Source organism: Rhinatrema bivittatum, chromosome 9, assembly GCF_901001135.1.
Source record: "Rhinatrema bivittatum chromosome 9, aRhiBiv1.1, whole genome shotgun sequence".
Taxonomy (NCBI): Eukaryota; Metazoa; Chordata; class Amphibia; order Gymnophiona; family Rhinatrematidae; genus Rhinatrema; species Rhinatrema bivittatum.
This window is the reverse complement of record NC_042623.1, coordinates 23441658-23467928: the sequence shown is the minus strand read 5'-3', so window position 1 is coordinate 23467928 and position 26271 is coordinate 23441658. Positions and strand designations below refer to the sequence as shown.

Sequence of the window (26271 nt, the reverse complement as noted above, 5' to 3'; positions counted from 1 at the left end):
ATACCTCATGTACAACTGGATATTAAGATCTTCGCCAGAGCATGATTGTGGCTACATGGAACATTTAATAACCCAATGCCAGATTTGTAAATAGAGTACCTTCTGCCACCCCTGGGGAAATCAGCTAACTTCAACGTCTCAGTGAAAAATGACAGTTGCTGCTCTGTTGATGCATCAGCTGTATGCAGGAAGAAGAGATTCTGGATACAGGTTAGCCGCGCTGATCAGAATGGGAAAATCTATTCTCAGAGGTGGCAGAACTCATGTTTTATGTCTGGTTCTGAAATAAAAAGACCTGGTTGGAAGAGAGGCCCATGTAAGTCTGCCTCTGGATCCACGGGTCCCAAGTTTAATTTTAGAACAAGGAGCCCTATAGCTAGGGATGACCTGAGACCTGTAACCAGGGGCAGGCTGCCATGAGCTCCAGCCTCACTCCTGGGTCTCACCAGTCTTCTGTGCAGGATCACAATTTATGCACCTTTCCATCATACTCCAGTTTTTTTTTTCATTCACATTTCTTAATAGAAAATTCAAAGGGGCCTGGAGACCCTGATAAGACCCTACAACCTCCCTGAAAACACACGTTCCAGGTTGGGTCCATATCCAGAGATGGGCTGGGAGCTCACAGACAATCCCCTTGAAAATCCAACGGATTCTTTAGCCTGTTTTAGCGGTAGGGTCCCTATGACTCACCACACAGAATGAACTCCTTTAGAAGCCTCACGCATCCCTTCCCATTTCAGCCATTCTTGGTAAGGTTTCTCAGAGATGAGTACAATTTTGCTGTGGCACTGATTCACACCAAAAAAAAGTGACTTTATTCACCTACCTTAATGCCGTAAGCTTCAAAAAGATTTTCCAGATCCTGAGAAAGAAAGGAAAGCTATTAAAAAAAAAAAACAAAACGCGAAAACACTGGAGAAATGTTCTCGGCAAGAGCCTCAGAAGCAGGAGCCTAAACACACAGACATTCTCACAAGAAAGGATCTACTCATAGCTACAGACAAGCACCTGTAGCTGGAAACACTCACAGGCAAGAGCGCAGAGGTACTTCGGGGCAGTTTCAGAGTCCTCAATGTTCCTGGCAGTAGGTGGCACTGCTGCTTTAAAATACGCCAACCCCAAACGAGACATTAAGGGCAAAATTCCCTCTATGCTTAAATACCCACAACTCTGTCTGTGTACCTTGATCTCCACTCCTCTGCCAGGCGGCCCCTCCAAAAAAAGAAGAGAGTTGAGCAACATATTAGGACCATGAAGGAAGACAGCAGGCATAAGACATGCGGTTACATATCTGAGTCTCAGCCACCAACAGAAGAATGATTGAATACTACACTACAGAACATCTCTAACACTTTCCTTGTCACTCAAGGGATATGAGCCAGGCTTTCGTGACCTTTTCTAGATCTCGTGTGTATCTCTTGTAAAGAGGAACTTACCAGGTTAGAAAGCCTAGGTCTAATGTGGACGATGATATAACTGGCCTGCACCAGAAGATGCAGTCCTACAATTTTGTTCTTTACTACTGTAAATGGCCGGTTATTTTCCTCTGTTCTCTAAAATGTTCAATCATTCTAATCCATTTCCAAGAGAAATTTTAAGATGCACCCCTCTTTTTCGCTACACATGTCCAAAAACATTGTGTTTCTGAAAGCTTTACTGCAACGAGCAGGCCAGGCCATCCTTGGTCACTGCTTCCCAGGCTGTGTAGTATTGGTCATTGCATCAGCGAATGAGAAAGAAGGATATCTCTGGGGGAGCACGGTGCAGGTGCCCTGTTAACTCTCACAGTATTATTGGCACATATATCAGGGGACTTACAGGGACCCCAGGGGGGCCAGGAAGTCCAACAGGTCCACGTTCCCCTTTCTGCCCAATCTGTAATTCCCAAAAACACACACACACACACACACATATTCAACGCCATCAGAAGGAGCACTTGTTAGCTATCTTCACTGAGAATTCATTTTAAAAACAGTGTATCCATTAGAATTTGAGCATTGAATAGGAGATGCTGATAGCAACAACGTATCTCATCTATATTGATTTCATTGATTGACTGATTTCAAGTAGCGGCGTTTTGTTATACTCTTAACTGTATTTCTCGTGTTTTAAGGATAGGGCTGCTGGATCGGTCCTGCCAAGCTCTGGGGCTGCTGCAGTTCTTTCACCATGCAGGGCATCAGTGGTATCCCTGCACCTCATGCCTCACCCTCGCTGGGTAACCAATGGGTGGGGGAGGTGTGGTTACAAACTCCAACAATCTTAAAATGGCCTGGCAGCCATGCTTAAACTGGAGCCTCCAAAATTATTACAGACTTATTTTCCTCTTAATTCCGAGAAGCATGGAATTGAAAGCACTGTCCGGATCGCTTAGGTACTAGGGTAGGAAATCCAGGTATGCCTAGCTCAAATTTAATCAACATGGAGTAAGCATAAGCAACGACTGCTTTGCATCCACTAAGATCTCTTTTCCAGGGTCACCGGCTGGCTCTATATTTTTCAGGACAAGGTTGATCCAATTCTGATTTTACCCCCCGCTTCATGCATGGCCTTGCAGTTCTGATCTGCCTATGGAAAGAGGAACTAGGAATCCTGCATGCAGTGGTGGAAAAAAAAAACCAGCCCGGGATCAGTCTGTGCCAAAAAACTTGAAGCCGGTCAGTAATCCCTACTCTGCTTCCCAGGAAATTCCTGCAGGAACTGGATTTCTGCCCTTCCGCCTTGCTGAGTATTTATTCAGTAGTAACTGGGACTTGTGCAGGGGCCGTGCTGAACTGTGAAGTTTTACTGCCAGCACTCAGACATAGCAAGAGATTTACAGGAGTTACAGGATGCACACAGGGTGGTCTGTCAATTCAAGAAACTTGTTTCCACTGGGATGCAAAATTTAGTAAAAACAAGAATGACCACTAACCCTCAGGATTTATTAAAGCGCATTTCACTGCTTGTTCAGCACCGTGGTCTGGACAGCTCCTGACATGGCCAGTTGGCCACCTCAAAATTAATAGCGCTTTTCAGATTTTTGAAACATGATAAATATATTGTTCTAATGGTCCAATAATTATATGCCATTGAGCAGCCTGACATCTCTTTGTCTGCTAATCCAGGAATGGCATTATGTGACAGATAATGCCCTGGTCAGTGGTTGTAATGTTGTGAAAATTCCAAATATATATTTTCTTCTTAATCGGAAAAGTGCACTTTGGGGGTTTTCCCCTAACGTGGTCCTTTTATAAGAGCTTCAGAAATTAATTTTATAAACAAGCTTCTGCACCACTTAACATTCAAGCAAACTGAGATTGGTGCTTGCAAAAAGTCTACTAAATCCAGAAGATTTCTTTCTTCTCCCAGATCTGCAGAAAAATAACAGCTTAAAACTAGCAGCTGGCCAGGGGTGACTGCTGGCTCCAATGTGGCCTCTGCGGGAACCTCATGGTGACCTCATCACTGGGGGGTTTTTACTGGCCTGTCTGAGGAAATCCAGGCATTGTGTATGGTTTAAGAAATCAGCATCATGCTAAACAGTGCTATTGTCTTACTATTAAGATAATACAAAAAGTTTAAGGAAAGTCAGTTATTTTAAATAGATATTAGTAATGTAATCCATTATTCTCATGCAATGCAAGACCCAACCCTGGTATATTATTGGAGTCTGTTATTTAATTTTCAACACATTTGAAAGCTTTTAACTTTATAAACCATCTTTCCTTGGGGTTTTCCCCCAAAACTCTGATAAGATAAGTCTTATAAAGCTGGTACTACAGGAACGAAAATTATCAGGTAAGAACTAATTTTCCTTTCCCCAGTCTCAGTAATCATCAGCTTTATCTATGAGATTCATACCAAATATTCTTTAATATTTCCTCCCACACACACTTCCCCTTTCCGCCGGGGCCCATCCTCAACCTTCTCACCTGTGTTTCTGCCAGAAGAACTGAGATCCCCTGGCTTTGGAGTAACCTCTTCCAAAAGTGGACCCATTATAACTTTCTCTACCCACAGTATGACTATCCTGCTTCAAACATCCCAGCTTATCTCCTTAAGAAGGCTCAAGCTAGCATTTTGAGAAAAAATAAAAAAAATACATAAAATCCCAATATGCCCAGTTTTTCACTCTAAGCAATTAAAATCGACTCTCATCCAATGCATCTCAAGGGGAAGCCTAATCATTAGCAGCATTTGCAGTGACAGTGACTCTCAGTGCAATCTGAAAAAAAAGTTTGGAGCGCCTGCATGCCCTGACCTACAGGAGCCTGAGTGTATCACCTCCCCTGCGGGCTGATTAATAGTGGCCCCCTTTCTAGTGACGGTCTTGAGCACGGGTGCCTAGAACGGAGCTGCACAGACCCCCCCAAGCTGAGCCCTCTTGACTGGTTCACACATAGTCATGTAGCAATTGCAGAGTTCAGATAACTTACAATACTGCTTGGTTCCCCCTTCTGTCCTGGTTCCCCCTAAACACAGCACAAAAAAATAAAGCACAGTTTACTTTCTAAGGCGGCAGGCTGTTCTCTCTAAGAAGCCCTCTTCACTTCCATGTATACATGCATAAACATTTTAGCTCAAAACCCAAACGCTAAGAAAATGTGGGCTAGACACAATCGTACCAAAATGATTTATAAAATGCACATGATCCCTGCTGGCAATGGGGATCCAGAATAAAGAGATCTGAGGTGACCAGCTGTAAAAATATTTCATTTAATTCTGTGCAATGTTTTAAGAACCCATCATCACAATTACTATGTGTTATATATAAAGGGATTCCCTAAAGAGACAATGCAGGACTACACATACCACAATGCACTGGGATGTTACGTCGTTCCCTCTGGGTCACTTAGCAGCTCTGATCCAGAGCAATGTGGCAATATTGTCACTGAAGGAACGGTAGGAATTAACACTGGCCTCAACGTTTATGCAGTTCTAAGATTTCAGTGCAAACGTTTTCCAGGTTTCAGTGCAACCGTTTTCTAGGTCATGATTATTACGCACGTTAGCTGTTTTTACACACCTTAGGTCCTGGGGAGCCGTTTTTCCCCTCCTTGCCATTCTTGCCTGCTACTCCCGGGCTGCCCTGAAATTAAAGAGAAAATCTGAAAGACAGAATTTCAGTGAATGGGGGAGGGGGGGGATTTTAGAAGTTCTGCTGGAGCCCACAGTATTAATTGGAATCAATGTTGCCACCAATATTTTGAGATCACCTCAGATCCTTCCTTCAGATGTAGGGTCTAGATCACTTATTACATCATCTTTGGCTAATTCTCAGGTTGGTCCTAGGGTATCAGGAGAGAGTTGATCATATTAAGCCTCCGGCCTGGAACTAGACAGCTGTTATGGGCTGATACGTCAGGCAGCAGAGCTATCCCTCAGGCCTATCCCTACCTCCTCCTTTTTCTCCACAAATCCACAGATCTCCAGGTTTTTCTCTACAGTACCTGCTGTTGCTGTGGATACTGGCCTGAACCCAATAAAACCCGTCCAGCACGTCCTGTGATTTTTGCTAGGCTGGACCTTGAGATGTAGCAGGTTGCATAGCTGCGGCAGAGAGCCAAGAGATATAGGACACACATTCTGTGTGCAACTTTTACAAATGGAGCTCTACAGATGCCAGGGCCTTCGCAACTTATGCTGTGAATACCACTGTTAAGAGCGGTGTGCGATAGTCAGATTAAATGCTAGAAAACAGAATGCCCAGTAACTCAAAATATTGAAAAATAATAGAGATCTATGATCTCTCTATTGGCTCTGAAACATCTTAATGGGTCTACAATATGAGGAGGGCAATCACCAAAGGCACTTTCATGTCTAAAAGTAGTGTTATACCCCTGGAAATGGGGCCTTTTGATTTATTGCCCACAGTGCTTGGAGGCATTCCCCGGGGGGGGGGGGGTATTTGTGTATGGAGAGAGGGCAGACTAAGCCACACCGTGCCTGCAAAACTATGCACATTTGTTTCTGACAGAAAAACTACCCTCAGAGGAAGCAGGTGCAAATCTCTAGGGATTATTTTTCCTTAGGCAGTAATCAAAGCAAAACTACCCCCATGGGTTTGCATTCATTATTGCTGCAAACCGCTATGGGTCAAAATGACCCATGGGGGTTTGCAAGATGGCACCGGCAAGAGCAGAATCAAAAGCACTTCCTTAGGGAGCTAACAATCAGTCATTTTGCAAGTCCCGTGAGTCATTTTAACACATGGGGTTTGCCGCTATAATGAACTCAAAGGTACACGGGTAGTTTTACTTTGATTATTGCCTAAGGCAGAAAAACTTTCAGAGATTTGTGCCTGCTTTCTCTTCAGGTAACTTTTCTGTCGGAAATTATGCCCTTTGTTGCCCAGTCTGCCCCCCCCCCTCCTCCACTACCCCCCCCCCCCCGAAATGCGGGTAAAATGACCTGCGTTGAAAAACAATGTGAGTAATTTTGCCTGCATTGAGGGTAAGATACTACAAACCTGGCAATCTTCTCATATATCACAAACCAATCAGTATTCAATAATACATAGTGACATATATCTAGTTTTGAATCTTTATTAGTGACAGTCTCATAAAACACATACCCCAATTATATTTCCATTTTCCCCAGAAAATAGACATTTAAAAATATCTCAACATACCCATACATATCCCATTCATTCTTCATATCATTCACTCACACCTTAATAATTCTTATTCATAAGAAATTCTAATCATTTAAATTAGACATAAATATAAACATTTACTCATAACATTATCAATGTAATCTATTTGCAAGCAGAAAGAGTTCTATTGCATAAGAAAATTTTTTGTTCATTATAAGGACACCAATCCTTTCAATCCTTCTTCATCTTCTCCTTTCAATCTTTCTTCAATTTCTCTCAACATGTTTCGCCTTCCCTTAGGCTTCTTCAGGAGAATTTCTGAGGGATCTCCTACTGCTCATGTATCCTCAATATCTATCCAAAGGGTTTACCATCTATAACATTATACAAATTTAATTAATACTTTCAAATCACATTTATATTTCCAAAGCTTCAAAATTTATTCATAAGCCATTTTACCTGAACGTCCCAAAACACCTTTTCTCAGACGTACAGCCAAACACATCCCCGACTCTTTTTTAGCGTCTTACTCATTCAATAGAACGTTTCATCTCATGTAAAGTAAATCTAAAATGAAGTGAATCAGAATAATTTAAAAAATCTTTTCTTCTCTTCAGAGAATTATCTCAACATGCGCAATAAAGAAACCTTACCTTTTCAATCTTTAACACAAACTTCACCACAGCTCAAAGAGACGCCGCCATCGAGTGATTCAACGGAAGTAAACTCTACGTCTTCTCCCATCCCGTCCTGTCTTTCCGTTGAATCACTTGATTCAGGTAAAATGGCTTATGAATAAATTTTGAAGCTTTGGAAATATAAATGTGATTTGAAAGTATTAATTAAATTTGTATAATGTTATAGATGGTAAACCCTTTGGATAGATATTGAGGATACATGAGCAGTAGGAGATCCCTCAGAAATTCTCCTGAAGAAGCCTAAGGGAAGGCGAAACATGTTGAGAGAAATTGAAGAAAGATTGAAAGGAGAAGATGAAGAAGGATTGAAAGGATTGGTGTCCTTATAATGAACAAAAAATTTTCTTATGCAATAGAACTCTTTCTGCTTGCAAATAGATTACATTGATAATGTTATGTGTAAATGTTTATATTTATGTCTAATTTAAATGATTAGAATTTCTTATGAATAAGAATTATTAAGGTGTGAGTGAATGATATGAAGAATGAATGGGATATGTATGGGTATGTTGAGATATTTTTAAATGTCTATTTTCTGAGGAAAATGGAAATATAATTGGGGTATGTGTTTTATGAGACTTTCACTAATAAAGATTCAAAACTAGATATATGTCACTATGTATTATTGAATGCATTGAGGGTAAGGCAATAATCAAAGCCACCACTTCCAGGACGTAAATGCCTTTGATTATCGCCCTCCCCACATATCCATCCATTTATCTATCTTCACAGAATCACCGAATAGCCCAGAATGTTGGCAGCTATGTAGCAGGTCTCCCATCTGCACTGTGATGTCATCAGGTATTGTTGAAAGCTGCTGTGCCATTGGTTAGTGCCTCCGCCGAGGCGCCACTGAATACCAGCGTGGAAGCTGTGGCGCTGCCGGAGCAGGGGTTGGCGACGTGGTTTGGCAGAGTGGTCCGCTGGCAGGAATTATTCCACATGCCAGGTTCCGGCACATGGATCAGGTGCTGCTGGCCCCTTTGCTAGAGTGCCACACATAAATCTAGGAGCTGACTGGCCAACAGGCAATTAGGATTTCACAAGCCGATTTACCACCTGTAAAGCCCTGGCTGCAGATGTGCTTTTCTTTCCATGTCTCATGTACTTCACATCGCTGGAATCTGATTTTGATCTCGACAGATTCCGGTGGAATGAAGGGCATCAGAATCCCATGGACTGTGGCTCTCTCTCTTGTCCGCAGGTTAGAGCAGGTAAACGAGCTGACTTTCTTCCAGGTGCACACCAGATGTTTGAGCATTCAAAGCCTGGACAAGTTCTTGGAGGAAACGTCCATGAAGCGTTATTAACGAAGTAGACTTGGTAGAAGCCACTACTTAACCCTGGCCATTAGCAGAATGGGATCTATCTAATATTTGGGATTCTGCCAGGTTTGGTCTCATTCTGACCCAGTATGGCAAGCCTTATGTTCTTAAATTCGTTATCAAGCCTTTATATAGAGCCAGATGTAACTGTATGGCCAGTCTTACCTCTATTGTTATATGTGCTATATAACATATTATATAATATAATGAGATTGATATTCAAAAGCCATTTAAATGGATAACTCCAGGGGCGGGTGGGAAGCATTTCCAGGAGGAGGAGAGTTAGCCACATAGGTTATGCAGCTAATTCCAGTATTCGGAGTTAGCCGCTTTCCTTATGCGGCTAACTCTGTTCGGGCCACAGGGCTGTCCTAAAATTAGCTGGTAATACATAGCCGGCTAACTTTAAGATGGCTGGGTATATTCAGCAGCGTGACCGTGCCGCTGATTATAGCCCGCTGGTTAGCCAGTTACGTATAACCGGCTAACTAGCATAGCGACTGAATATGGACCTCATATAATATAATATTATATAATATAAAAAGCCTTTTACGCATGTGTCTCGGAAATAAAGCTCGATCTGTCTTATGCAAATAGCAAAGCAACATTTGAATAGCAATAGCAAAACAGGCATATTCAATCATTTATCCGGCTAAATTATAGCCAGATACATAGTTAGCCAGCTATAATTTAGCTGGATAAAAAAGGGGCGTTACAGGGGTGTTCCTGGGAGGGGTTGAGTTATCCACCTAACTTAGACAAATATCGCATATATCTGGCTAAGTTATCCGGCCTTGTGTGGCTAAGATAACGTGCTACTTATCCGGATATCTTAAAAAATAAAAAAAGATTTCAAATGGCCTATGGATGATTTCCTTTTTCCCCCCACTCTAAGAGTAAAGATGCCCAATCAGGCCTTGCATCCCCCTACCCCACAGCTCCCCCCAAAAAAAAAATGTGGTGGGATTGTGGCAGCCGTCCCATCCCTCCACCCTCCACCCGACAAACCACTTCTGTAAAGAACTGGAGGCCATGTCATCCTATCCCATCCCTGGCAATATAAAGTATCATTTATCTGCATTCCCCCCTCTCCCCCGATCCAATCCTTACTTCCTGATACCTAAACATTTCCACCGGGAGCAGGATCTATGCTGGAAGCCAGTGGCGTAGCCAGAATTGATTTTTTGGGTGGGCACAAGGTTAACAGGGGTGGGCTGTAGGCATGCAGGTCTACTAGTTGTTTTTTTACTGATAAATAATGCCAAATTATGCAGCATAGCATTCACATCTACGCCTAAATATGAGGTTTACTTAATGATACAAACATAATTCACGGTGATTTGTGGTACTTTAGCCTTCTTATTATTACGATTTTATACACGGCTCCTACCTGTCCATAAATTTTGAGAGAGCGGTTGTGTTGCTTATATTTAAATTGCTAACATCTCAAAATATAGATATATATTTTTACCTTTGTTGTCTGATCTTTGTATTTTTCTAATCAGTTGGTCCTGGTCTCTTTTTCCCATTTTTTCCCTTATAGCTCATTTCCTAATTCCTTTTCAGTGTCTTTCTTCTATTACTGTCTTCTTCCCTTCCACACACACCCACCCACACACACACACGCTTTCTCTCACAGACTCCCTCTCACACACTCAAGCTGTCACTCTCATATGCTCTCCCCCCCCCCCCCCCAAGCTCACATTCAAGTTCTCACTTTCTCACCCCTCCCCAGGCTTATATTCTTATGCACACACAGACGCACATCCAGGCACCCATTCTCACCCACACACATAAACCCAGACTCCCATTCTCACCCACAAACCCATGCTCCCAGTCTCACCCACACATATACACATTTAAGGTACTATTCTCACCCACACATACACACATTCAAGCACCCATTCTTATCCACATATTCAAGCTTCCATTCTCACCCACCCACACAAACCCAGGCTCTCATTCTCACCCATATATACACACATTCAAGCTCCCATTCTCACCCACCCACAAACCCAGGCTCCCATTCTCAACCACACATACACACATTCGAGCTCCCATTCACCCACATATTCAAGCTTCCATTCTCACCCACATACAAACCCAGGCTCCAGTTTTCACCCACACACACACACTCCCATTCTCATCCACACATACACATTCAAGCACGTGCACAGCTTCCGCTTTCTCCCCCAAAGCAGGAAGATCAGCTGCCTCTCCTGCTGCCACCGGCCTCCTGCTATCTTCGGGCGTCGGGCCGTACAGCCCGCCGAACTTCCTGTCGGGGGGGGGAGCGGAAGCGCAGCGCACAACGTCCGCTTCCTCCCCCCCCCCCCCCCCCCCCCAAGCAGGAAGATCGGCGGGCAGTACGGCCCGACGCCCGAAGATAGCAGGAGGCCGGTGGCAGCAGGAGAGGCAGCGGGACTTCCTGCTTTGGGGGAGAAAGTGGAAGCTGTGCGCGGCGCTTCCGCTCCCCCAAACAGGAAGTTCGGCAGGCCGTTTGGTCCGAAGATAGCAGGAGAACGGGTGGCAGCAGGAGAGGCAGCTGATCTTCCTGCATTGGGGGGAGGAAGCGGAAGCTGCGCGCGGCGCTTCCCTTCCCCACGTGTGCCGTGATGGCGCGCGAGGCGAGGGTTCTCTTGTTCGCTGTCGCGGGGATGGGATCCCGCGACAGCCTTGCAGTTCCGGTGCCAGTTGGGTGGGCCTGGGTCTAAGTTGGGTGGGCACCTGCCCACCCAGGCCCACCCGTGGCTACGCCACTGCTGGAAGCGTTAAGCTTGACAGAACCTGCGCTGGACCTTGCCGGGAGTGGGTAAGTGCAGACCCTGCTCCTGATGGGGATTTTTAGGCATCGGGAAGGTCTGGGGAGAGGGGACTGCAGAGAGATTATACTTTATATTTGCCAGGAGTGGGATGAAAGAGCCTGGCCTCCAGTTCTTTTTGGAAGTGGTTTGTTGGGAGCAGTGGCATAGAGTGACTGCTGAAGATGGTGATGCACCAGAAAGTTTGCTGTTGCCAGGTGCCCTAGAACAGAGTCCACCTTCCTACAATACCTTGTGAGCACTACTTTCTTTGATGCAAAAAGCCTATTAATTTTATACCTACAGCAACCTAGTCTTTAGAGGGAAAATTAACTAAGTTCATCCCTTAAAATAATCGCCTAATGTACTAATAGCAGTTGCAATAAAATATGTGAATGAAAAAACATTTTCTGCAAGAACATTCAAAACCACTTTCTGCGTGCAAATGAAATTAATAAAGCTAACTTCTGTGTAAAACAGAAATTAGGAAAAGTGGACCATAGTGCCATAAAAGCCACTGATGATAAGTACCATCTTTTACACAGCAAGAACTAAAATTACGCAAGAACTGGACCTTTAAAATATAGACAGACCTACACCAAATAAAGAATAGAAACATGCCAACAAAAACTGTACTGGAAATCACAAGCCCAACTATTCTAATTTCTCTTCCCAGTTTTAAGACCCTGTTGTAATGTAACTTTTGTTCTCTTGTTTTTCGTTTCTTGTTCTCACCCCTTGTTTTATGTAAACCGGCATGATGTGGTTTCTAATCATGAATGCCGGTATAGAAAAACGCTAAATAAATAAATAAATAAATAAATAAACTATATTATGCAGTGCAACAATGGAAAAACAAAAACATCATTCCTTGCAAAACATCAAGCAATAAAATCACGAGATATAAAACATTCATAATATTAAAACCATACTAATAAAAAGAACATCCAATAATTTAAAAAAACATGCAAAAATTTGTTCTAATATTTACCAAACACCAATAAAGTATTTCAAAACATCTGATGAATAAAAATTCCAATAATTTAAAATGTTCTATTTCCCCCCCAAAAAACAATAAAATATTTCAAAATAATAGAAACATAAAATTACACCCAACAATTAAACTATTATTTACTTTAAAAATGTCCTGCTCTCCATACCTGGGGTTTTTTGATTTCCACTCACCCTAAGATTATCGTAGATTGAGGGAGGTAGGGCCACACAAATTATCTCCTCTCTCTCTCATTCACACTTACTAACACATTAATTCTTTCATAATCCCTCTCTCATACACATGACAATGCTCTTACTCACACTCCCTCCCTCTCACAAACACAGGCTCTCTTTTCTTCACATACACATTATGGGGTAGATTTTCAAAGGATTATGCAAGTAATATATGCGCGTAACCCCCGAAAACCTACCCCTGCGCGCGCCGAGCCTATTTTGCATAGGCTCGGCGGTGCACGCAAGCCCTGAGACGCACGTATGTCCCGGGGCTTTGAAAAAGGGGCGGTCCGGGGGCAGGCTCAAGTCCTCCAGCACAGCGGCTGTGCCGGGGGATGGCGCGCCAGCGCATGCAAGTTACCGTCAAATAAGGTAGGGGGGATTTAGGTAGGGCCGGGGGGGTGGGTTAGTTAGGGGAAGGGAGGGAAAGGTGGGGGGATCGAAAAAAAAGTTTCCTCCAAGGCTGCGGCAGCGGCGCATGTTATAAAATTGGGTGTACATTTGTGCGTGCCAGGTAGCGAGCACAAATGTACCCCGTGCGCGCTCCTTTAAAAATCTGGCCCTATGCGTGTGTTTGCGCATGCATGTGCCTGTGAGAGACTGTGTGTGTGACACACCAGACCCTAAAACACTAATACACCACCTACTGGGCAAACAGAACAAGCTGGACTGCTACAAATCTCTACAGAGAAACTACATACTAGTCAAAATACTGCACCTCTGTCACACATGCGCATCATACTCAGACCTTTACTTAATACAGAATAAGGGACTAAAAATTAGAAACAAACATGCAGGTAAAACTAAAATGGAAAGCCAGAGAAACCAGACTCTGTGAACTCTGGATTACTGAAGAAAAAGCAAAATACAAATATATAGTAAATTCATATTCCCAAAGATGGCATATTCCAATTGCTGAAAGACAATGTTTTTTTTTACCTTTGTTGTCTGATCTTGTTTTTCTAATTGGTTGGTCCTAGTCTCTTTTTTCCCCTTGTCTGTCTTTTCCTTATTCCTTTTTCAGGGTCTCTTTTATTCTTTCAGTTTCTTCTCTCTCCTCCTGTCTTCTTTCCTTCCTCTCACAGACAAGTTTTCTCTCACAAAGAATCCCACGCTTGCATGTTCTCTCTCACAAACACCCAAGCTCCCACTCTCATATGCTCTCACATGTAGGCTCTCACTCTCACATGCTCTTACATGTAGACTTCCATTCTCACAACACATGCACCACACACATACAGGCTCTTGATCTTTCATGTTCTCTCACATACAAATACACAGGCTCTCACATGCTCTCTCTCATATGCAGGTTCCCACTCTCATACATATTTATACACACAGGCTCTCATTCTTACATGCAGGCTGCCACTATCTCTCTCGCTCACACACACACACACACACATAGGTTCGCACACTCACATGGTCTCTCTCACTTGCAGGCTCCCACTCCCACAAACACATACATTCACACACACATACAGGTTCTCACTCCCACACGCTCTCTCACATACATGTACAGACTCTCACATCCACATGCTCTCGCTCTCTCTCATACCCAGGCAGGCTCCCATTTACACCCACACCCACACACCCAGGCAGGTTACCATTCACACACACACACATCCAAGCAGGTTACCATACAGTCACACATGCATGCACACACACACATCCAGGCAGGTTACCATTCACACACACACACACACTCCCAGGCAAGTTACCATTCTCATACACAAACGAACATCCAGACAGGTTACCATTCACACACAAACACATACAAGCAGGTTACCATACACACAGCCACACAGGCAGTCTACCATTCACACACATACACACACACACACACACACATACACACACACACACACACACACCCAGGTAGGTTACCATTCTCACACAGACACATACAAACAGGTTACCATACACACACACCCAGGCAGTCTACCATTCACACACACATACACAAAGACAAAACACAGGCAAGCTCTCCATTGGGAGAAGAAGGGGGAGCCCATTCTGCTGCTGCTGTTGTTCATGTGCCTGCCCCATGGTATTCAAAATGTGCAGGGTTAGCAATTCCTCTATGCTGATCTCGCAATGCATGAGGTCAGCATAGAGCACCTACTGGCCACACGTGGTTTGAATGCCAGAGGGCAGGCACACTTAAAGGAGTCAGAGAACAAGTTCCTTCCTCTTCTTAGCTTCTGGTGTCCTCCTGGGCCTGTTCTACTTCTCAGGCGCTGGTGGCCTCCTGGGCTTGCTCCTCTTCTTGGCCACTGCCAGCCTCCCAGACTTCTTCTTTCTTCGGCTGCTGGTGAGATGGGGTCCGCCAGTGGCCTCCCATGCCTCCTTCTCTTCTCAGCTGCCAGTAGCCTCGTGGGCCTCTTTCTCTTCTCTGTCGCCACTCTCCTGGATGTGGATGCTGTGCTCTGGCTGCCAGGCCGTTGATAGTGCCCTGCACACCCCTTTTTAAAGTTGGGGTGCCTGTGCACCCACTGTGCACTATGGATGCTATGCCCATGATCGGGAGGGGTCCCAACATATTTTTGTTTTATGAGCTGTGGGGTGAGGGGGATGCAAGGCCCAACTGGCCATCTTTATTCTAAGGTGGGGGAGAGAGGAAATCGGCCATAAGTTGCTTGAAATCTTCTTTTTATTTTTAGCATTTTTCTTTAGTTTCATTATGAAAACGAAAGGAAACAAAGTAGGAAATTTCATTGAGATTTTCTATTTTGTTTCAAACGTACATTCCCTACTAGACGTATTACCTTTTCTCCTTTGATGCCTTTAGCAGGTACAATGTCCAGCTGGAAATCGAAGTCAGGGAACAGGAATTAAAGCTCACAGAACCTGAGCTTGGAGGATGTCAGAAACAGAAGAGCGCAGAATGATAGAAAACAGGCTTCTTGGCAGGGCAATAATCTGGACTAATCAAAGGGACGATGGCCACATCTACCCATGTCCTGTAAATCACTCCAAACACTGAAAGCGTGGATGGTTAAAGGCTGTTATGATACAATGTACATTTGCAAGCAGGATGACCACAGTGTGCCATGTCAAAAGGGATAGGCGGAGCCAGACCTGGTTTTAACCAATTTCATGCCTGTAGATGTGGTTCTGCTTGTCTTAACAAAATCAGAACTGTATCTCCAACCCAGTTGGTTCCCAGGAGTTTAAGCCTGCTAGTACCCCCACCCAGCTATTCTGTCTCCGGTGGTGTCTCTAGGTCAATGTTTCCTTTACCTGGGCTATGAGCTCAGAATGGTTCCCCTCTTGGCTTTTTGGCTGAGATACAGAATCTGAACAATATTGGGGGGGGGGGGTAAACACATTACCACTTGATCCAGGCCCAGATTTAGGCATAGGCAACATAGGTAGCTGCCTCCAGTGTCAAATGTTTATAGGCATTGCCTGCCACCACTGCACCGCTTCTTTCCTCATGCAGTAAAAATCAGCACGAGGCCTTTGACAGCCCTGGTGCGCTGAGTGATCCTGTGGGACCACGCCCCTTCCTCCTCCTCCACGGCTTCCTGTTACCATGGAAACCTGTGCAAGGGGCTTTGCGCCACAGGGTCACTCAGCGCGCCAGGGCTGCTAAAGGCCCGGCGCTGATTTTTACTGCATCTTCCGGGGCTTGGAGGAGAGAAGCAGTGCCACAAGTTTGTAAGTGGGGAGGGACATTTGAGATGGAGGGATATTCTCTAACGCTCAATCTCCCGCAGGGAGGAAGGAGAGGATAACTCGCTTCCCCCCCATTTCCTGTGGGTGCCTTCCGTCTTAATCCAGCTCTGACTTGACCCCAACGGAGACATGATTGTGTTATCACCATTGCCAAATCAGTGTTTTCCTGTTAGAAAGAGTGAACTTGGTGGAGGGAGTGAAGGGGGGGGAAGTGTATGGCAGTAATCCAAGCGTGAACACTTTTTATTCCAAAAATGGGTAAAAATATAAGAAACAAAATTTATTGAGATACATCTTTCCCATAAGAAGTAGCAATAGAGAAAGCAAGTAGGCAAGTTGATTTAAGACAGGCACCTTGAATACAGTCTATCTGTAAGAAATATAAATGCCTTACATATTGTGAAGCCCTCCAAAACTGGTTGAGAGTGGCTTGAAAGGCACTGATAGCAATAATTAGCCAATCTTGGTATGTTAACTTATTTATTTATTACTTTAGTCAAAAATGTTTTATGAATTGTGTTCTAAGAAAATATTCTCCCACAGTCACTGTGAGGGGAGGGTTGTGATTTCTTTTTTCAAACTGGTTGAATAACAAAGGCGAGGGTAGAACCCTTTCGTTGGACTAACCTAATGCATTCTGACTTGCATTTGAACATTATACCCCCCTCATGAGATCAGTGGGAACTGGATCATTGCTGAACAACAGCATATATAGAAACACTGAACGTGAAGGGAAGACAAAAGACCTCCAGGCCCATTTCCCCTATCTACTGCAACATCACAGACCTTACAGGATCTCTGGCTTTACCCTCACTTTCCCACCACTAAGGCTCCCCCTGCATCCACGCTTAGGTACATGCATACACTCCCCCTCCCAGGATCTGAATAGCTTCATTCAGTCTCTTTATATTAAACAAAGAATCTGGGCAGCTTATTGACTGTCCTACAAAACAAGAAGGGAGGCAAACTATAAAAGCCATAATGGTATCAACCAACAAGATAGATGCCAGATGTTCTTTATAAGCATGCTAATTATGTGCGTAGATTATTTATATACATAGATTGCTATTTATACAAGCTTATAAAGGACATCTGGCATCTATCTTGTTGGTTGATACCATTACAGCTTATTGACTGTGACACACGAGTTGCACTGGTTTCCCCAGTTTGCTCTTCAGGCATAAAACCAAAAGCACATTATGGAACATGACTTACCAACGTTCCCCCTGGAGCTCCAGGACGGCCTTCAGGGCCCTTCAAACATAAAAATGAACATTTTTAAATATCTAAATCCCAGTGCTGGCTTCTTGGCTCCAACCAGTCGTTTGCTGAGCAGAGAGTACAATGAGCACCAGAACTGACCCTGTGGTGCTCTTTGGCCATCCTCCCAAAGGAGTCTATAACGGACACCTTCTCAATGGGAGAGTACTACTTCTTGCCCTGTGGACTTCTGATAAAATTACACCATAAACAGCGAGCACACATCCCTCCTAAGCACTCTAAAGGAACTGAACAACACCGAGCACACTATATTAAGGCAAAGTAAGAGTTTGGCTACCTCTGCAGAAGGCCTGGTCTAGGTGTTACCTTTGCTACTCTTGACATATTCTCATTCAAACCCTAGCTCGCTGGAACAGTAAATTGTCCCTTGAACACCTTCATGACATGGAGTCTCGGCCGGCTGCTGCAGATACCTATCACACAGGGCCACTGCAGACTCCTGGCATGTGTCAGTGGCCAGCGCTGCAGGTGGCCTCAGACACAAGCACATGTGCTGAGACATGCATGTGTACTGACAGACGCATATATGCACTCATGCTATATGTTCTCGTCACACACCGGTGCACCGAGAGACACAATTGTGTACAAAGATACAACCAAAACATACATACAACTTACCCTTGGACCTAGAGGACCTCTTTCCCCCTTCTCTCCTTTAAAGCCCGATTCTCCTGGATCCCCGTTTTCACCCGGCTCACCAGGATCCCCCTAGAACAAGCCAACATGCTTCGGTCATTCCTCTGCCTGCTGCAGGCTGCGAGTGCTACCTTGTTCATCCCACGCCAAGCTCACCCCTTATTCTCTGATGATGCTTCCAGTGACAATGAAGAAAGTAGGAAAGTGGGTTCTTTTTGGACATCATCTGGGCAATTTTCTAACTGTGCTCACGGGGTCAAAGTCTTTTACCTGTGGACTTTCCACCAAATGTCAAAGTGAAAGGACTTTTGCTTTGAAACTTACTGCAGGCACAAAGAACCTGTGCACATTTCAAACCTTTTCGTGTGGAAGAGTTTAAAATGCAATCTGTGTGCCTTATATTTCTCTCACACTCCCGGATATGCCTCCGCTGAATGCAGCTCAAAATACTTCGAGGGCCAGATTTTAAAAAGGTTACGCACCCCGGGCCTATTTTTAAAAGGCCTGGTGACGCGCATAAAGCCTCGGGACGGGGGCTTGCAAAAAGGGTTGGGGAGGGGATGGGACGGGGCGGGGGCCAGAGGCTCCATTTGCCGTTGTGCTTGGGATCGCGCTCTGGCAGTTGGCCGGCGCACGCAACCAGCTTGATGTTACCCAGGTAGAGAGTCCATCAAGCTAGGTTGAGAGAGCATTGCACAAATCACATCTATGGGTGAGTTTCCTCACTCCGAGGGTCATCAAATGTTCACAAGAGAGAACTGTTCTGTTTACAAATGAACTCAACAAGGGACTGAAGAGTGAGATGAACAAATTCGAGGGTGACACAAAATTATTCAAAATTGTTAGATCATAAGCCGATTGTGAGAAATTGCAAAAGGACTTTGCGAAACTGAGGGATTGTCATCTAATGGCAAATGAAATTGAATGTGGACAAGTTCAAAGTGATACATGTAGGGAAGAATAATCCAAGCTATAGGTACACGATGCTGGGTTCTGTATTAGGCATCACCACACTGGAAAAGGATCATGGCGTCACTGCAGATAATACTTTGAAATCCTCAGCTCAGCATGCAGAATGTTAGGAATTATTATGAAAGGAATGGAAAATAAAACAAAGGATATCATAATGCCTCTGTATCACAATTTAAAAAATTCAATCAATTGCATGACTTAACCAGTTAAACACTCCGTCACCTTGTATTTTTGTGCAGTTAACTGTACAGCTGAGTGTGAGTTGCTTCAGTGAGTGTTCAACTGTAGTTACAATAGTAGTAAACTGAGAGTAAGCGAGAAACCAAACAGAGCAAGAGAAACCCCGTGAGATTGCCCTGGGACCATTGGGGACAGTACTGTACCTTATCTCCTTTCACAACCAGGCTGTGATCCAAAGAGCCGATCTGAAACAAGAGGACAGCACAGACATAAGGAAACCAGCATGTGCAGGCATAGAAAGGCAGCATTGCTGCAGCCCAAACGAATCCAGGTGCCAGAAAAATCCAAGAGCAATGCTCCCTCTCATTTTTTGTGGGTGCAGGCTGCTGTTAGGCACAGAATTCTGGCTGCAGGTTGGGGCTTCCACCTCGTTGTTCCACTCCCCAACGTTCCCTCTTATTTTTTACAGGGTGGGGGAAGGGTGCACTAACTTTGCACACGTAACTCTGCAAGTGTGTGCTATGTGAGGAGAGTCCCCACCGTGAGCGCTTTTTGCCCCCTCTCCATCACTGTGCTCTTTCTACTGTAGCACTGCCACCTACCACTGCCTCCTCCTCTATCTTTCTCCCTCATTCTCTCCATCTTTCTCTTCACACCTTCTAGCACTTCCCTTCATTGCTCTCTTCTCTTCCTTAGTTTTTCTTCCATCTTCCATCTCCCTCCCCTACGCCTTCATTCCACGTTCCCCTCTCCTACCCTTCCATCCTTTTTTCTTTGTTTCCCATCCACTCCACCTCCGTCTCCTATTCCTCCACCTAAACATCATTCAAGGGCAACTGGATGGCAGCCAAGTCCCAACCTGTGTGAAGATACAGAAGCTGCTTGTGGGAGGAAATGAACTGAGGACTCACACAGCTTAGAGCGAACTTGGCCAAGAGCTAAAATCCATACAATGATTTCTTTAGGGGATGCCTAATTGCAAAGGCATGTGCATTCTTGAAAGCCCAAATAGGCCAAGATTGAAATCAGGTTATGTGGGTAAATGTGCACACACATGCTTAGGGAAAAATAAAACAGGGGCGTAAAGTTAGGCCCATTAGCATTAGGATGTCTCCATGTGTACCTTCTGAAGATGTATGGTATGCTCATATAATCTGCGTTGTATGTATTATTTTCCATGCATGTATTTATGTATTAAATTTAATACTGATTTTTTAAAATTTTATTGACTTATTGATTTAATACTTATTTATATTGTTATTTCTCTTGTTGTTATCCACTTTGATCTTATTTTCTAGAAATATAGAATGTAAGTGAAAAAAATAATAAAGAAAAATAAAACAGCATGAAATGCCTCTTAATGTAGATAAGCTTGTGAACATTAGGAAAGTGCAGGCTGGAGGTCTGCTAATGCGCATGCTGTAATTTACGTGGATTAATTCTATCTTTTGCTGCAGAGCAGGCAACTTTGAAAATTTACCTCAGTACTCACTACAGCTGTGCCAAGAGACCAGCCTGGGAAACTAATGTAAGTGACTTTTTAGAAGTATTTATACATTCAAAATTGTTGCTTCCTTGCTCAGCATAACTGAGTTAAAAAGACAAATGATGACATGTGAACAACTCTGCAGTCCCGGAGGAAATGCATAATGGTTAAAGCCAACAAAAAAAGCCATTAACACTTCCTTGTGATGGTGATTGCCTTTTATTTGAAGTCCGTACTGGGAAGGGAGGGGGCTCCTTTGCCTGGAAGCCAGTGCTGTATTATTTACTAGACTACACTGAAAAAAAAGTGGACGTTCCTGGACAGGGGAAAATATTAGGACTCATTATAATTAACTTTTTTTTAGTCAATCCATGGGACACTATTATATATCAAAAGGACCAATTGTAAGTTTTTGCATCAGAAGTGGAGTGAGTCATACTTGTCTGGAGCCAATGAGGGGTCAGGGGATCAAATTCTAATGAGCCTTCTTAATTAAGTATAAAAGGTGAAGGTACTAGTGTTTAAGGAGAGAGAGAGAGAGAGGGAAAGGTAGAGGGATGTAATCATGAGATGAGGCTTCCAGCTGGCTGCTTTACTTATAACAAAGAAAAAGAAGTTTTAGGTAGGTGGAAGTTTTGTTGTAGTTATTATCCTAAGAAAATTACTTAGTAATGAGACAGATAGTTATTTATTTTGTAGCAAGGGAAAGGAAGGTGATTTATAAATATTCCCTGATTTTGTTTTATTTCAAGCTACATGAATAGTGCACACTTTTAATAATAGCCTAACTAACCCCTAGATTCATCAAAATGCTATAAATTTTGCATGAATAACGCCCGTGATAAAAAGGGGCATGGTCAGGCTAATTTTTTTAGTTACTGCAACATGTGCTATTTTAGTACTTGCTATTTTACTGTAACGCATGTTAAAATTTCCTTGTTTTGGGTAAGAGAGAGAGAGAGAAAGAGAGAGAGAGAGGTACACAATGTACTCTCGCCCTAGAAATCTCCTCTTTGTGTACCTTTCCTCATTCCAAATCACATCAAATCTTCACTGATGTGCACTGTGCTGTTTGTACGTCTAACTGTTCATGTAAAAACGGTGTAGTTATTTCCAGCGTTAAAATGTGTGTTACACTATTGCACGCAACATTAAACATCCTCATTTTCATAAACCCCCCAAACTCCTCCTCTTTGACTACATTTTCAGAATTTGCATATGCATCATGCAATGCAAAAAATAATGCATGCATTACAACGTTATCGCGGGCGTTAAAACGCCCTAATGCATTTTGATGAATGACCCTTTAAGTGAAAGGGAATTTTCAAAAGATTTGCTATGAGTTTATTCAGATAAGAGAGGGAATTTTCTTTTAATTTGGCAAAGATTTCTGGACCATACGGTGCATCATCATGGATATCCTAAGCATCAGCAATTGCTTCATCACCCATCTGGATTGCATATAAGTTTGTCTTGAGGATTCAAAAATCACGAGAGAGCAAACTGAAAATTTATGCTAATATTCTGGCCAGAATTTAGAAGGGAATTTTGAAGCCCCAATTTTTTATTTTTTGAAGTGAATTGAACTGAGATATAAGACGAAGATACTGGTTATCTGTCATAATTTACAAAAGGCTCTTTTTCTTATTTTTTCCTATGCTAATAGTTTTCTTTTATTATAATGCTATGGGGTAGATTTTCAAAGGGGTACGCGCGTAAGATACGCGCGTACCCCCCGAAAACCTACCCCAAACCCCCCCTGCGCACCCCAAACCTATTTTGCATAGGCTCGGCAGCGCGCACAAGCCCCGGGACGCGCGTAAGTCCCGGGGCTTGCAAAAAGGGGCGGTCGGGGGCATGGCCAGGGGCAAAGTTAAGGATTGGGGGCGTGTCCAGGGACGTGTGGGCGGTCCGGGGGTGTGGCCGAGTGCCCCGACACAGCGGCCTGACACAGCGGAGGCAGTAGTAACTTCTCCGATAAAGGTAGTGGGGGGGTCTAGATAGGGCCGGGGGGGGGGTGGGTTAGGTAAGGGAAGGGAAGGGAAGGGAAGGTGCGGGGGGGGGGTAGAAAAAAAAGTAGAACGGGCAGCGCGCGCAGTATGTTTTTAAAATCTACCTCAGCATGTCTTATGTAAATCTGCATACACTGATTTGGCTGGCATGACTTGCAAGAGCAACATATTATGTGTTTATTTTACGTTACAATTATTTTCTGTTCTAGCCTCCCCTCCCCATCCTTGGGAAACCTTTTAGTTGTGTAGGCATGTTACACATGCCCATTCTGAATCTCACAGCTGAGAGGTGAAAGTTATTTATGTGGCCTCCTTCCACAGGTGGGGGTTTACACTATTGAGCCAACCACACAGGCCAGACTCACTAACAGGCCGATACAGTCAGAAATGCGGGAGAGCGGGTGCTCCGTGTTGAGTGCCCGCTCTCCGGTGCGCACCCAGGCACCTCTCCTGGGCGCGCGATTCTGTATTTAAATTAGGTGGTGCGCTAATAAGGAGGCGCTAGGGACAATAGCTTGTCCCTTCCGCCTCCTTATTAGCGGTAGAGGTGGCTGTCAGCGGGTCCAACAACCGACGCTCTATTTTACCGGCAGGTTGGTTTTTACCGGAAGGTTGGTTTTCGAACCTGCTGACAGCCACGGGTTAGGAAAACGGACGCTGGTAAAATTGAGCATCCGTTTTGCTAACCGCGTGTCGAAAAAGCACGGCCAATTGCAGGTTAAACGATGCGCTCGGCCAAGCGCACCTTACTGTATCTGCCTGAAAATGTGAATCCTGGCCAATGTCCCCTGTAAGCTGTGCACATGTGCATGTGCACACAGGAGAGCATGGCACATGCAAGGAAAACAGAATGGTCTTTCAAAGAACACACTGCACTCAGATTTGTATATTGTCTTGCACACAAGAACTCTTTTGTACACATGGCACACAAACAAATCGGAGGGAACACGGACCCTGGCTACTCATCTAACAAACCAAATATAAATTACATGCACTTAAAAAAACAAAACAAAACCTATACTTGTAATCTGCGCAATTTTTTAATAATGTTTTAAGCTAACTTTGTCAAACAGTTTTACAAAATCTAATGTTATACATTTTACAAGATAAAAAAATCAATCAAAAAGCACAATGGCAAATACAGAAATGCATGTATCTCTTGTAGATTCTGTGACAGCCAGTAAAATTATGAATACTTACAGTGGTTCCAGATACACCAGGGAGCCCAGGATTCCCCTGTGAAGAAAGGACACCAGAGCCCCTTAGGAAAAGCAAATGCATTGCAAACAGAAAGTGGTATTCTTCTTTCACATATAATACTGTAAACTGATGTCAATCATTCCCACTGGTGCAGATAAATCATACAACAATCAAAAAATGAGCCATTGACCAATCAGTAGCATAATACTGAGTATCAACAAATTACATAGGATTAAATAGGATGATGATATCCAAAGGTCAAGGTGTTTTTCAGAATAGTATCACACGGGGGGCTGGGTCGGTTCCTGTAGATGCAAGGTAAGGACTGATGAAACAGCAAGGGAGGCTATCTAACCAAGCCGTGGAGGCAACAATACAGAATTAGAAGCCAAATGTCCGATCTGGATTCTTTATTGGACAGAGACAAATAACTTTGAACAAGCTTGCATATGTGCACCCCCTTGCGTGCGCTGAGCCCAGATTTTATAACATGTGCGTGGCAGCACGCGCATGTTATAAAATCGGGTGTACATTTGCGCGCTCCTCTAAAAATCTGCCCCACTGCTTTTTATCGCCCGTGCAGGAAGTCTGTCGGGGCTACAGTGGAGCTCATCCCACCATGACCCGAAGAGATCAGGAAGCCAGTGGGGCCATGGTGGAGCTCACTCCATTGTGGCTCAAAGAGACCAGGAGGAGGCTGTGTGTGTCTGTGTGAGTATCTGTGTACATGTTTGTATGAGTCTGTGTGCCTGTGTGAGTCTGTGTGCATGTTTGTGTGTGTCTGTTTGAGAGTCTGTGTATGAGTCGGTACCTGTGTGAGTCTGTGTGTCTGTGTGAGATTCTGTGCAAGTCTGTGTGCATATGTGTGTGTATCTGTGAGTGTGTGTGGGTGCCTGTGAGAACTTATGTGTCCCATACAAACTCTCACAGGCCCCTTACTGGCTCAAATAGATAGGCTCCCACAGGCACTCACACACACACATAATATGTGTGAAGGAGAAAAAACCTGTGTATATGAGAGAGGAAGAGTATGTATGAGAGCATAGGCATGTATATGAAAGAGGGAGTGTGTGACAGAATGAATGTATTAGTGTGTGTTTGTGTGTGAGAGAGAAAGAGAAGATAACGCTTGTGTGTGCCCTATCTCTATCTTTTATGTTATTAACCCCATATATTTATTTCCAAGTTATTTTTACCTGTTCTTTGTAAGACATTTACTTGTCACTGTTATTGTTCAGAATGTAAACCGAATTGATCAGTAATTCTGTTATTGGAAAGTCGGTATAGAAAAGTTCTAAATAAATAAATAAATAAATAAATAAATAAATCTCCCCGAATCCATGACAATCTCAGGGTGACTGGAAATCAAAAGATCCCAGGTATGGAGAGCAGGAGAATTTTTAATCCTTATTAGTTTTAATAATCGGGTGTAATTTGATGTTTCTGCTGTTTTGAAATATTTTATTGTTTTTTTGGGAAATATTTCAACATTTTTAATTATTGGATGCTTCATTCATCAGATGTTTTGAATTATTTTATTGATGTTTGGTAAATATTATGCAAGTTTTTTTAAATTATTGGATGTTTGTCAGCTGACATATTTATTCTTTTTATTAGTATGGTTTTACTATTATGAATGATATTTTATTGCTTTATGTTGTGCAAGGAATGATGATGTTTCTGTTTTTCAATTGTTGCACTGCATTTTACAGTCAGGCTTGTGGTTTCCAGTACAGTTTTTGTTGGCACATTTCTATTTATACTTTATGGTCTTTCTATTCTGTATTTGGTGAGGGGGTCTGTCTATATTTTAAAGGTCCAGTTCTTGTGTAACTTTAACTCTTGCCATGTAAATTATGGTACTTATCATTGGCTTTTATGGCATTATAGTCATCTCTTCCTCATTTCTATTTTACCTAATTTATGACACTTGAGGAGGTAAATACTTTTCACTCAATAAAATTGTACAAAATCAATAAATGTTGCTGTAAAGAAATATCATAATTTAAGAATACGGCTTCAGAAATTATTCTAAGATGCTAGTTGGATATCCATCCACTCCCTCCTGCCATGCAAGGGGCCCCAAGTGGTATCAGTAGTAAGCATTCAAAATTCATTGATTTGCTGGTTTTACCCTATTACTCTCTCAATATGTTATATAGCCAAGTGGGTGGCTATGGGAGCAACAATGGACC

At 43.4% G+C, this 26271-nt stretch overlaps 1 protein-coding gene across 12 annotated transcripts in view; it reads right to left on the bottom strand.

The window, feature by feature from the left end:
• The window catches only part of LOC115098596 (collagen alpha-1(VII) chain-like), a 420825-nt gene that overhangs the window by 231427 nt on the left and 163127 nt on the right, over positions 1–26271 (bottom strand). For 11 of the 12 annotated variants that reach the window (XM_029615285.1, XM_029615292.1, XM_029615282.1 and 8 more), the window contains 10 exons: positions 24077–24112; positions 19582–19623; positions 18209–18298; positions 17525–17563; positions 15397–15435; positions 5012–5074; positions 4422–4457; positions 1822–1878; positions 1186–1215; positions 830–865 (listed from right to left, as the gene is read on the bottom strand). In XM_029615285.1, coding sequence (XP_029471145.1) covers positions 830–865; positions 1186–1215; positions 1822–1878; positions 4422–4457; positions 5012–5074; positions 15397–15435; positions 17525–17563; positions 18209–18298; positions 19582–19623; positions 24077–24112 — 468 coding nt within the window. The remainder of the gene's footprint in view (positions 1–829; positions 866–1185; positions 1216–1821; positions 1879–4421; positions 4458–5011; positions 5075–15396; positions 15436–17524; positions 17564–18208; positions 18299–19581; positions 19624–24076; positions 24113–26271) is intronic. The other variant, XM_029615287.1, reaches the window with a different exon arrangement.